This window comes from Hyposmocoma kahamanoa, unplaced genomic scaffold (genome assembly GCF_003589595.1).
Source record: "Hyposmocoma kahamanoa isolate Upper Pololo Valley unplaced genomic scaffold, ASM358959v1 232, whole genome shotgun sequence".
NCBI lineage: Eukaryota > Metazoa > Arthropoda > Insecta > Lepidoptera > Cosmopterigidae > Hyposmocoma > Hyposmocoma kahamanoa.
This window is the reverse complement of record NW_020653750.1, coordinates 6,388,524-6,402,514: the sequence shown is the minus strand read 5'-3', so window position 1 is coordinate 6,402,514 and position 13,991 is coordinate 6,388,524. Positions and strand designations below refer to the sequence as shown.

At 36.3% G+C, this 13,991-nt stretch overlaps 1 protein-coding gene across 3 annotated transcripts in view; it reads left to right on the top strand.

Moving 5' to 3' along the window:
* Nucleotides 1-627: 627 nt before the first annotated feature.
* The window catches only part of LOC113228399 (translation initiation factor IF-2), a 32,671-nt gene continuing 19,307 nt past the window's right edge, over nucleotides 628-13,991 (top strand). Inside the window, exon 1 of one of the 3 annotated variants that reach the window (XM_026461680.1) lies at nucleotides 628-711. In XM_026461680.1, coding sequence (XP_026317465.1) covers nucleotides 704-711 — 8 coding nt within the window. In that variant the 5' untranslated portion in view covers nucleotides 628-703. Of the gene's footprint in view, nucleotides 712-7,269; nucleotides 7,431-13,991 lie in introns of those variants that run through there. The other 2 variants (XM_026461677.1, XM_026461678.1) reach the window with 2 other exon arrangements.

The following is a 13,991-nucleotide window of genomic DNA, read 5'->3' as shown; positions in this document are numbered from 1 at the left end:
AATAACTGACTCAATGAATGACTTTTGGTCTTTTGGTTTCGAATAAACGCGTAACATACAATGCGTAAGTCAAAGTAATAGTTAGAACTGTTGTAACTAAATGCGTAGATAATAAAAGTCGTGGCGTGGTAGCCTAAGCGCCTACACGAGGCGAAAGATTTCGCGCCCAGTTACCACGCCTTCATGTACATTAATGATAAATCTGAATTCTATTTACTAGCCAACAACATTTAAATTCCTCTGAATAATACAAGCGCGCGGTCACACACGGCCGCCGCGTAGACCAAATTCAAGACAGTCTCGCCCGCGTGCCCGAGACGCTCATTTAAGTTAAAACGTAACAGCTAAATAAATAGAGCATATTTGCCATGACAGTTCGCACGTGGTCACTGCGCGGCGGCAACGCGGGCTCCGCTCGGCAACCGCGCAGCGCTTTGAAATTCGTATCGAATAAATGCGTCCTAATGCGTTTGACCTACCGCTTCTCAAGCAGAGTTCGTGGGTTTGAATCTGGGCTCGCAACACTTAGATTATTGGAGTTTATGTGCGAAATTTCAATTTTACTATGAGCTTTTCTATATAGGAAAACCGTCGAAAAACCTGTGAAATCCCCAAACAGCACTGGGCCAGCGTGGTGGACTATAACCTGACACCTCGCCTAAGAGGAGGCCCATGCCCACCAGTGGAACGTATAAATGGGTTGATGATGAGGTGAGAAATGCGTAGATATCCGTAGTTAGGTAGATGTATTCGCTCAATGTGCGAAAGAAATTTTTGTTTTACATTCCTTCCTAGTCTTGTATTTAATAAATGCGCCAAGCTGAGAATCCCTAGTTGTGAAAATGGCGCATATTTTGCATTACGCTACAAGCAAATACACAAAGTGTACCAAACTGTTATTCTATAAGCGTCGCTCCATTCATCACAGTTAATTTATGACTCGCCTGTCGTCTTGACAGGCTGTCTAATGTTTTACAATTTTTACCCATTCCGGCAACGTGCTCTTTGGCTCAAAGTTGATTATCAACTTATTGAATATAGTTCAACGAAAATCACAAATGACATTGCATCAATTAAAGAACAAATGCATGATATTAAAAACGGTATGGACACGGCAGAGCGGAAAATAACAAGCATGGCAGCAGACCAAATAGAGATTAAAGCTGAAGTTCAAAGCTTAGCCAATGCTATAAGAATTACGGAAGGAAAAGTTGCATCACTGGAGACTGATCTTCAGAATACTAGAGTAGCCGAAATTGACAGAGCACTACAAAACAAACCTTCGTACGACGAAATATTGGCTGAGTTAAATGATCAAAACGCTAGGAAAAAGAATATACTCATAATAGGCATCCCAGAGTCTAAATCGATTTATGCTAAAGAACGGAGTGCATATGACAAGGCAGAAGTACTTAAAATTATAAAACCTATCCTGGATAATTGCCCTGAACCCATCAGAGTTCTACGCGTGGGGAAATATAATGTAAATAAAAATCGCTCAATTAAAGTATGCTACGAATCAGATATTACTACTAAAACTATACTTAAAAATAAGCACAAATTGCAAAACTCCAATATAAAGATATTCCCAGATCAGACACCTTTCATGCAAGCTAAATTTAAGAAATTGAAAGAGGAACTAAATCGTCGTAACTCAAATGGAGAGCAATATCTGACAATTAAATATCTCAAAGGGATACCACAAATCGTCAGTGCACCTCCAAAAAACTCTGTACTTTAAAGGACTCCCAACAACTTCTAACACAAATAACATATCAAGTCTTAAATAATTATGATAATATTGAGTACAACAAAGACTCACTGAAATTCCTCTATGCAAACGCTCGCAGTATAGTAAAACCAGGTAAATTCGATGAACTGTGCTGTATTCTTGAATCTTTAAAATCAAAAGTACATGTTGTAATATTGTCAGAGACATGGATTAAATCGGACAATGAAGCTAAAAGACTGCAAATACCGGGATTTACTCACTATTACAACTACAGACGGAGAACAATCGGCGGCGGAGTCTCGATTTTTGCTACAAATCAGCTAAAGCACCATCTTATCGCGGAACTTACCCAGGAGGACAATCACTTTGTGTGGATACACTTACATAAATTTTCGATTGATATCGGAGCAGTGTATAAACCTGGCCGAACTAATGTCAAAAACTTCCTGGATACTTTCTCACTTCAACTGACCCGGAAAAAGAGAGGAGTTGTTTTTGGTGACGTCAATTTTGATTTGCTGAGCCCTGATGATTCAACAACACAATATATGGACACACTGCGAGAAAATGGATATAGAATAATTAATAAGATTGCTCCAAAATATTGCACTCGAGAAACATTACAGAAGAAATCGCTGCTGGACCATGTCTCAACGAATTTAACGGATAATCATTTTCACTTAGCCACTATAGATTCACCAATGTCAGATCATAAACAGTTATTTTTCCAAATTAAGAAATATCGACCACCAACAAAGCAGAAAATAAAATATGAATCGATAGAGTATGGAAAGCTTCAATCATTCATATCAGAAATCATGAAAGACACAAATAATAGTAATTATACTGAATTTGAAAATAAGTTGTGTATTGGAATTAACAAATGCAAAGTAGAAAAAAAATTCTCAACCCACCAAAACAAGACTGGATAAACAAAAACATTTTGGACAAAATTAACAGCAGAAATGAACTTCATTACCAACATAAAATGAATCCGGAAGAAAAAGATATTAAAAAGAATTATTTAGCAGAAAGAAAGGAAGTAGCTAATGAAATACAAAGAATGAAGAGTAACTACTATCAAAATAAATTTACAATCTGCAACAATAAGCCAAAGAAAATGTGGAATCTGATTGATAGTCTCACTCACAATAAAGTAAAGGATGCGGCAATACCGGCTAAGCTTGAGAAAAATAATATTGTAATAACAGATGGGCAAGGTATCTGTGAATGTTTTAACGAATTCTTTTCAACAATAGGGTTAAAGCTGGCACAAGCTATTCCAATACAATTTCATAATTACAGGGTCCATACTGTTACTGGAGTTGAATTTAATCAGACAGCCTTTGGCTTAAATACCCTTGCACCTTCGACAGCTAATGAGGTGGTTAAAATAATTTCTGATTTGGATAATAATACTAGTTCAGGCATCGATAACGTAAACACAAAATCTATAAAATCTGTTAAAAACTTAATTGCTGAAGAACTATCTCGTTGTTTAAATCAGTGTATGGAAGACGGTACTTTCCCAAAAAATTTGAAAATCGCAAGAGTGACACCCATTTATAAGTCAGGTGCCAGATTTGATCCTAATAACTACCGCCCCATATCTGTGCTTCCAGTATTGTCCAAGATATTTGAAAGAATTATCTATACCCGTCTTGCAACATATTTAGACTCAATTAACTTCTTGTATAACAAACAATATGGATTCAGGCCAAAGTCAAATACTCTATCTGCTACAGTAGATCTAGTTACTAAAATAAAGAACAACATCGATGAAAAGAAAATATGTTTAGGTATATTTATCGATTTAAAGAAGGCATTTGACACTGTCAGTCACAAAATCCTTTTGAGTAAATTACAATCGATTGGTATTACCGGCAACGCTTACAAAATTTTTGAATCATATCTGACAGATCGATATCAAGTGGTCAGAGTCGCTGAATTCCAAAGTTCAACTACACCTATTACGTACGGTGTCCCCCAAGGATCACTCCTCGGCCCATTGTTGTTTTTAATTTACATCAATGATATCAGTAAACTCGAATTAAAGGGAGAGCTTTCTCTTTACGCCGATGACACTTGCCTATTTTATTTTGGTCACGATATCGAATCAATAATTACGGATGCTCTGAGTGACCTTTATATTCTAAATGATTGGTTTCACGGTAATCTTTTAACCATAAACGTAACTAAAACACACTACGTCATATTTGCAGCAAAAAATAAAAATATATCAGATTTTCAACCGCTTAAAATTAACAATTTTGAAATTCATAGATCAAAGAGTGAAAAATATTTAGGTCTTATTTTGGATAGTGGCTTGACATGGAAGCCGCATATTCAAAAGATAAAGTCAAAGTTAGCTTCGTTAACTGGTGCACTACGCGGTATAGTCCGTTGCTTGCCGTTGAATGTGCGATACAATATTTACAATTCTCTAGTAAAACCACACATCGACTACTTGATTGAAATATGGGGGTTAGCAGCTAAAACTAATCTAAAATTTTTACAAACGTCACAGAATAAATTAATAAAAACACTATTCAAATACAATTATCTTACTCCAAGTACAAAACTATACAAAGCCACAAAATTAATGAATATTGACGAGTCATATAAATATTTTACATGCGTACTAATTCGAAAAATATTATTAAAAGATATTCATATTGATATCAAATTTAATACTAAAAATGAACATATGCAACTAAAGCGACTACGAAATGCTAATAACGTAATACTGCGGCCGCCGCGAACCAACTATGGTAAAAATAATATTACGTTTCGAAGTGCACAAATATACAACACATTGCCTAACAATGTTAAAGAAGCTAAAACACTAAACACTTTTAAAAAGCTACTCAAAATTTATCTGATGAATGAACGTTAAGCAAAATTAACAAATAAAGTAAAAAGGAATAGATAAGAAGAAAATAATTAAATAAAACAAATCAAACTCCTGTAATATACTTATGTAGCTTGACACATCTAGTTATTGCCGATCTGTGTAGACTACGCGAGTGCGAACGTACAAAAACTCTTGCCCAGTACAATCAATGTTGCGACGGTTGAGGTAAAATTACCCACCTCTTATAAAAATGTAAAATTTATTTATATGTGTTCGTCTTAGGTGGAATATTTAAACCATACCTATGTATTTGCCGCTTGTCGTACGGCGTAATAAATGTTGTTTTATTGTGAATGTAGCTATATTTAAGTTTCTCATTTAAGTGAATGTATAATTCTTTTTGAGAAATAAAATTCTTTAACCACGAATATTTGGCCGCTAGATTGCTAAACAGATATCTACTGTCATCGAGTAGGTATATAACCAGAAATAGAGACCAAATGTCATTTAATTTGTTTGAAAACTATTCTGCCAAATCATGCAAATCATTACGGTAACAACTGCGCTCCGATTGGCCAGCCCGAATTCGAAACGATTGACAGGTGTCGTCAATTGTTTCATTTAATGTTTCACGAAACTCAGTTTCACGAAATGCATTATTTTACTACGTTTACCCCATTGACTTATAATGTTTACCCCGACGAAAAACAACAGTCATTTTAAATTGACAATAGACTGAACGCAATGGATACAATGAAAAAGAAGCATCTCTGCCATTGCTGCCAACCGTGTACGACAATACTATAGGTACCTACTTATAAAGCGCTGCTAAACAGAGTGCCTCACTTCTTCACTTAACGGTGTAGTAAGTATCCAGTAGCGTCCTGTGCCGAGGTCCTTGCCCACTTGGATGCCTTAAAAAAACTATTATTACTGGTGTGCTTCGTACCAACTTACTAGACCGTAAAATTCAGTTTGATTTTTTTTTATATAAAATATAGGTGCGCATTTGACCTCCATCTCACCTGATGGAAAGTGACGATGAGATCGACGATGTAGCAGGCACACCTAAATAATGTCTATTCACTCTCACCTTGAAAAGGTCCAAGTTATAACGTTCAGGGAACAAGTCTACAGGCAGGGAATTCCACTCCATAGCCGTTCGCCATATAAATGTGGAAGCGTAACGCTTCGTGCGAATCTTCCGAATATCCATAACATAGGGGTGGAACCCAAGCCTACGCCTAGTCCCCCGATGATGGAAAGGGGAAGGCGGAATTAAATCGTGTAATTCCATCGTACTCTCCGTGATATATCCTGTGAAATACCGATAAGCAGGCAACTTTAGGGCGGTGTTCAAGGTTTTTATATAAAAAAAGATTTGAATGACAGGTCGACAAAACGAGAAGTACGTTTTGTAACAGCGTCTTATAAATTATATTTTTTAAGCACCACAATAAAATAATTATAACACTATAATTATATTGAGAAATTATTATATTTATTATATTTTTACGTTACCACTCATTAAGATACTATGAGTGAAATCCACAAATTATATAAACCTTTTTTTTTACGTAATTACATAATGATCATTGTTGATAAATCAATAATGTAGTTAATTCACGAATATACACGAGACAATACGAATATAGACGAATATTTCCTCTACACTCTCATATTCGGCAAGTCATGTTGTAGTTTTGCCGAGAATACGGGGCCCACTTTTTGCTAACATAATACTTGAACGTACTTATAATTTGTTGTACGCTTGTCGTTATTTTAATATTATTTTATCGTAGACTGAGGAAACTATCTGTATTTTATTCTTCTTCTCTTTACGCATTGGTATTGCCCTTTTAGGTATTCGGCAGCGTCAAGTCTAGAAAAATAATATAAATACAAATTGTAGCGAAAGTCGCCAATATCAAGTCTTGGTCGGATTAAGTCAGATATCAATAACGCACGTCGACATGTCAACGTCAAACTGTTGTCATCTAGAGGTGTGCCTGCCCGATTTTGGTCCGATATAATCAGTCAAGGAAACTAGTTCGGTTTTTATTTCCTTTACTGCATTTAATTCAGTAATCATAGCATTTGGGAAAAGATAGGAAACGTTTCAGTCTGTGAAGGACAGAAAACGAAATGATCCATATAAAGTATTTATTAATTTCAACGGGCATAACTTTTCTTTTTTCTGAGTGTTTTTTTTTTTTGGTTATTGAATAAACCCTTTTTCATGCACAATTGTTATTGTAATATCAAATATTTCACTTAAGTGTATTTAAAAAAAAACTAAAATACATCAGCGTCGTTTATAATGTTACGTATTACATTTTAAACGGACTGGCAACGTTCAATCGTTTAGCTCACTCTACTAATTCAGTAGTAAAAGTAAAAGCAGTGTGGAAGATCGCTAATTGCCCCGTTCGCACCGTCAGTCGTCGCCTCACACGAACTAAAAAACAGGTAAACTATTAAGATCGTACAACAAGAAATAGTCCTATCGTTCAATTTACAGACAGAATTAACTCTTATAGAGTTCGAAGTTCGTGAACTAATCAAAACTACTACTACTACAATATAAATACTACTCAAACCTAGTTGTCATCTGTCAGTCAATGCTGAATGTCAAATGGACAACGAAACTGTTTGACGTGAACTTTTACAAAGATTATTTTGACGATGTAAATTGACCTTGCGTGACCAAAGACGCACAACAAGTCTAGTCGTTGTAACATAGGTTCATGTTGCTTTTAAAAATATAATTCATATCTGTGTTTTTCCTGCTTTAAGTAAGACTTTGAACAAACTTCATCTGTGGACTGCAGTTCCGCACTTGAGGTAAGTTTGCGTTTTTTTTTACTTCGAATTTAGGAGTTTCTTGTCAAAATTGGTTTTGTACCAAACCACTTTATTTAGCTACTATGTAAATATAAACTATTTAATATGAAAGCTAATGTGTATTTTTTCTTCGTGTTGTACCCATGGTGTTAGGCTATTTATATCGATGACGTGGGTTTCCTATGAAATTATCATGTTCTGTATTGCAAAAAACCTTCTAGACCAGTTTCTGACCTTAAACATGCTTAAATCTTTAGTTCCGGCTGGTGTAATGTAAATTTTTTGAGATCAAAACTTGTTATTATTTTCTTTATTATTGATTTGTGTTATTTTGCTCTCATGTATTTATTTCTCCTTATACATTGATTTACTAATGTTAAACAGATTTTATACACAATTATTGTATGTGTTTTGGTAGTTAGGTGTAGGTTTACTAAAATCCTTATGTATGTTGATAACATGGACCTAAATTTAATTAAATGTCCACTTGCACCAAAAGTTGGTAGTGTTAATAAATTCAAAACATTAATTTTACAATATTATTAATTTGTTTTATACTCAGGTTACAAATAGGTGTATAGAAAATGTATAGCTATTTTAAGCAATCGGTATTTCATGGACCTTTTTGAAAAATCTATTCTGTTCCAATGTAGACTATTTAGGAAAATAATCATGTACCTAACAACCACACCACTTACCCAGTTTCAACATGAGGTATTTCCTGTACTTTGCGTGCAAGAGTAACTGAATTTGCTCTGGGGCAATACCAAAAACACCCAGACCAGAATCTATTTAAATTAATAAATAAAAATTACTTTTCCAAATTGGTACTAATTGGAAACGAACCTAAGACCTCATCCAGCAGATACTGTGCAAACAGTTAAGCCACTGAGGTCACAAAAAAACATAATCCTCCTACGTAGGTATATCTGGTCCGGACGTCTGGTGTTATCCCCAATTGGTGATATCCTGTTGACTATATGAATACGTAACATTATTACAACTCCTTATTGATGAAGTGACAAGAAAATATCTGTCCATACATGAAAATACTCGTGAACATTATTTATTTAGAACGCTCTAAAAAACTACTGGCCACATATACCAGAATGTGTAACTGAAGTCAAAAGACAATTGAAGTCATTCTTTATTCATTTTTTGAATTAAATTCTGGTACATGTGGTTAGGGGTTTGTATGAAGATTGTTATCACGGAATGTAATTGTTATCATAATTCAACCTTATTTAGTGTTCGTCTAAATACCAATGACGGTACTTGATAATATAATATGTATATGTGTAAATTGTTGTTAGTGGATAGGGAAGTTACGAAATTTATTTAAAGCCGTGTGTAACTTCAGAAACTGTTCAATGTTAGTAGGGTTGGTTTTCTTTTGTCTACAAATAAGAAAAACTTAATGTTTTTTTTTTTCTTTTTTTTTTAATTTATTGAGGGACAAACAGTTACACACATATAAAAAATACATATTTTAAAATTAACTTATAAATAAACCCATAGTCCCCTAAATATACATTAAATAAAACAAAAAGTAGGTAAACAGAATCTGATACACAATAAACAACACGAAAGAAATAAAAGTATGTATGTGGTCTATGATAAACAATTTCAAGTTATGAATAGATACAGCCACAGACATATAGACATAACACATACAACACAAAGAACTCCTGCACAGGAACAACGGAACAGAACAAACATATTCAGCAATATGCGTATTTCGTCTTGCGAACACTGCAAGAGTGCACACAGAGGTAACTCGCTGCGCTCAGGACCGGTCGTTATTGTATTAAAAACATAATTTAAAAAATCAATGTGTCTATATGACACTAAATCTACATAGTATATGTAAATTTTGTAAATATATGAGTTTGGTATACATAAATATATTAAGAAATGTACATAACCAGAATTCATTTCAAGTGCATTCAATATTTTACTTTGCAATTTAAAAAAAAATTGTTTTATTTTGTTATGAAAGCACATTACGTTATGATCTGTATGTGCTCTATTTTTAGACTGGTAGAATCGTGTAGAGCATAAATGACTAGTACAACGCTACATCTGTGCTTCAGTGTACAATAGTACATTGGCATTGTACTCTTTTCGAGAGTCCATGTTTAGTTATTTGGATTTGACACTTAAGGCAGTCTCCGATTGGGGCGATGCATTGGCATCGCGACTCGTCAATTTTGACGCTACCAAAACGCAGGCACGTCTATTCTCCACAAAACGGAGTCCCTTTGACCTGACTCCGACATTTCGTGATATATTCATACCGATAGCCGACCGTCTGTCTCCAGCTGCTTGGAAAGAATCTATCATTGGTGTAGAAGCCATTTCCAAAAATGTAGCCAAGAAGGCATGCTTTCCAGGGTGATGCGGTACTTCACACTGGGACAGTTGCTTCAGTTAAACCAAGCACAAGTGTATAGAATACTGCTGCCACCTATGAGATGGTTTTACCAAACACCAACTGGCCACCTTGGAATCAGTTGAAAAAGCGTACCAAGAGTCGTCTCACGTAATAAAATGTTTCTCCATTTGTTTTAAGTATATGTATCACGTTTATAAGTATTTTCACCGCGTTCCGACTCGTGTTCGGGAGTTACCATTAGGAGGTCGGGTCTGAACAGCTGTATTGCGTCTGACGACGAGTTGTAGCTGCTTGTACTGCCACACTGAGCACTCAGTTCTGGAGGTTAGCGGGATCCGAAGCACGGTGCACCGCTGGCCGACCGTGGGAAGTGGGGGCCCAAGTAGCGGGAAAGCCACCCGTGAAAGGCTGCCCCGCCACCCAACGAAGAATCCCGGAATGCTCCACCTTGCCAGTTGGTGACCGGAGGGGAGGACCAGGTGGTCATCTCCGGGGGAGTTCGGGCGTCCCCGCGGTCTCTAAACCGATTGTACCTTGATGACAGCACAGTTGTAGATAGGTACTTGACCAATGCAAGGGTCAGTAGAGAGAAAATCCAATCTTGTCTATGGTTAGCCGTTTGGGTTTGACACTCAAGGCAGACTCCGATTGGGGCGATGCCAATATAGTCAAATTTAATGCTATCAAAACGCAGGCGTGTCTATTCTCCTCAAAACGCAGTCCCTTTCAGCTGACTCCGACTTTTCGTGATAAATCCATACCGACAGCCGACCGTCTCCAGCTATTTGGAATGGACATGTCGTCCAATCTGAACTTCACCAGATACATTGAATCCATGGCCAAAAATGCAGCCAGGAAGCTTGGCATCCTTTCCAAGGTGAGGCGTTGCTTCCGCTAAATCAAGCACAAGTCCGGTCATGTATGGAGTACTGCTGCCACCTTTGGGATGGCACTGCTACATACCAACTGGCCACCTTGAATTCAATAAACAAGCGTGGTAAGAGGCTTATAGGTGACTCGGAATAAGCAGAGGCGAAGCTGCAGAGCCTTGAACACTGCCGTAAAGTTGCCTGCTTATCGGAATTTTACAGGATATAATCACGGAGAGTGTGCGATGCAATTACACGATTTAATTCCGCCTTCCCCTTTCCATTATCGGAGGTCTAGGCGTAGGCTTGGCTTCCACCCCTATGTTGTGGATATTCCAAAGATTCGCGCGAAGCGTTACGCTTCCACATTTATATGGCGAACGGCTATGGAGTGGAATTCCCTGCCTGCAGACTTGTTCCCCGAACTTGGACCTTTTCAAGGCGAAGGTGAATAGGCATTATTTAGGTGTGCATGCTCCATGGTCGACCTCATTGTCACTTTCCTCAGGTGAGATGGAAGTCAAATACACACATACATTTGAATAAAAAAAAAATTGCTTGAGCAAAATTTTTAAAATTTAATTTGTTTTGATATGACACATCATATTCAATGATGCGAAAATATTTCCCAAATTCGTCGTGGTCGTCATATGTAGGTAGTGCTTCAGGAAATACTAAAAATATTGTATGAAAATTAGTGGTGTGTATGGCATAGTGGCGCCACTGCAGCGCTTCTATAAGCATCAAATTTAAAGGCTCTAATTTAACTAGGTATAAACTCATATAAATTGAATTGACAGGAACTTTATTTAACATTAAAGATTCAACCAAAAAGACTATCCGACGTTAATTTCAAAATATATTTCACGCATGACGTATTAGATGCCATAAAACCGTCTAGTTTGAAGGAAGGCTTCCTTTGCGGGAACCTAGTGCCCGAGTCGGCCATTATGGCGACATGCCAGAGAAAGCGTGCTGCTAGTGTATTAGAGGATATGACGCGAACACGGAAAAGTCTTGGTAAATTAGGACTAATAATAATAACTTTATTTCATCTTGTTACCGTATCGATGGCATACGCTATTTGCTTACCATCGAAGTAAAATATTCGTATATCAGAGGAAATCTACCATTTTTTACTAGAAATGGAATCCTATGTTATTATTAATGCAAAGATTGGAAAAAACAAAGAAAATTCCTCCGAACTGGCTGGTCTCGAACCAGCGACTTTTCGCCAAGCCGGGGCCTAATGCAGCCCGTTTCTTTGCTTTTGTTCGATCTTTGTATCAACACACTACAAAGATCGAACAAAAACTATTTATAGTGGAGTGCTTTTACAAAAAGTATTTGAATATTATAAATAATAATAATAAATATACATTAGATAACAATATAAGTTACTAAAGCACTCACAAAACGTTTTCTACATTGACTCGGCCGGGGATTGAACCCGGGTCCTCAGTAATCAGTCAGTCACTCGACTATCATGGTCGTAAAACCATCATTATCAATAAAATAAAGCACCATATATTGCTTCATGCAATATATGTAGCTTACTGGATAGTTACAAATTATCCTAAAAATATGCCAAAAATGTCTTTTGATACGCATATTTAATAAATATTTGCGTTCGATCTTCTTCACCCATTTCATCGAAAGTGTAAATAAACTTATAACATAAAACATCGGAGAAACATTAAATTATTCACTCCAATCGATATTAATATTTCACCATAATTTAATTATAATTCTCAATCAGGCGATCGCTTAACTTCCCGAACCGCCCGTTTCCACCGCAACAAATTGTAACTTACACTACCCAAAACGCTCAAAATCCGTAGCAATATTCTAAAATGGGAGTACAAACCGTAACTGCGGGACAATTGCGGAAGTTTATGCTTTACGACCTTGTCATACTACCGGCACCACAGACACAAATGCAACGGGATGTAATTGGATATTTTTAACTGCGATTCTGGATACACAGGGTATCGGGATATAAAGAAACGCATTTTTAAATAGAAAATGAAATTGTGATTTTGAGAAAGGCTATCTCAAACCGTCTTTCGAGGATTGCTGTTGGTGCTGACAGGCACATCTGTAAATTTTCTTTGATAAAACTTTTGTTCAATCTATAAAAATAAAGGAGTAAGGTCCGAAGTTATTCACCGGTAGATATGCGCACAGCAAAAACTATAAGTCCTAGAAACATGCAAACTTAAAGATTATGTTACTTTTGTTTAGTGTAGGCATACTAAGACCGGATTCAACCCCTAAGAGGGTGAAAAGGAGTAAAAATATTTATGTTTACAACTTTGTACTTGGTGTAACGGGCTGGTATCCGCAACTCGACGTCAAGGCGCCTATTTTTATGTATATAAATATAAATATTCTATAATGCAAACGGTATTTTCGTATAATTTAAATAATTTTTGTATGGGAACTTTTAAACGCGTGGTGCTATTTGCTTCGAACTTGGTTTGGATGTTTTTAATAGAAAATAGTAATCTCAGTACAAAGTACTAAAAAACCGACCTCAAAAGTCATTCATCCCCTAGTTGGCCACCCTTAGATGTGGAATATTTTCTTTAAACTTAAATGGGACCACTTCTGAGGTATCCTCTTTCCAACAAAAAAAGAATCATCAAAATCGGTTCACAAATGGAGTTATCGCGTAACATACAAAAAAAAAGTTATATACAATCGAATAGAGAACCTCCTCCTTTTTTTGAAGACGGATAATAAACACGTGTCTCAGGGCTTTTTCAAAACAATCCCTAAAAATTTTACGCGGATGTAGACGCGGGCAACAGCTAGTTAATAATATGGTACTTCTTGGCATGCCATCGATAGGATAAGAAGAAGGAATATAATGTTTGCCACCACGACATAGTGTATGCACTATAATGTTTGCCATTGTGGTGAAAGGATTTGCCAATTGACGAATGGTACTCGTCGATTGTTGCCCAGGGTGCCCCACAGGTACGAAAGAAATGAAAGGGGAGGCTCCTTTCGTGCAGTCCAAAATAATACCTGGATAATAGAACATGGATGTACCTACATGCGTATACATGGCACTTATCGTCGCCTTAGAGTGAAAACCTCGCATGCGCTTTTTCACATTGTTCGTTTTTACCGATTTAATATTTTTACTGATATTATTAAAGTAATATACTATCTGAAAGAGGTATAATTTAAGTAATTAAATTGTTAACTGCAAATATTATTACGATTACTACATTTTTCACCACATTTTTATCTTCGTCCTGAAAAATTACACAGAGATCACAGACGAGG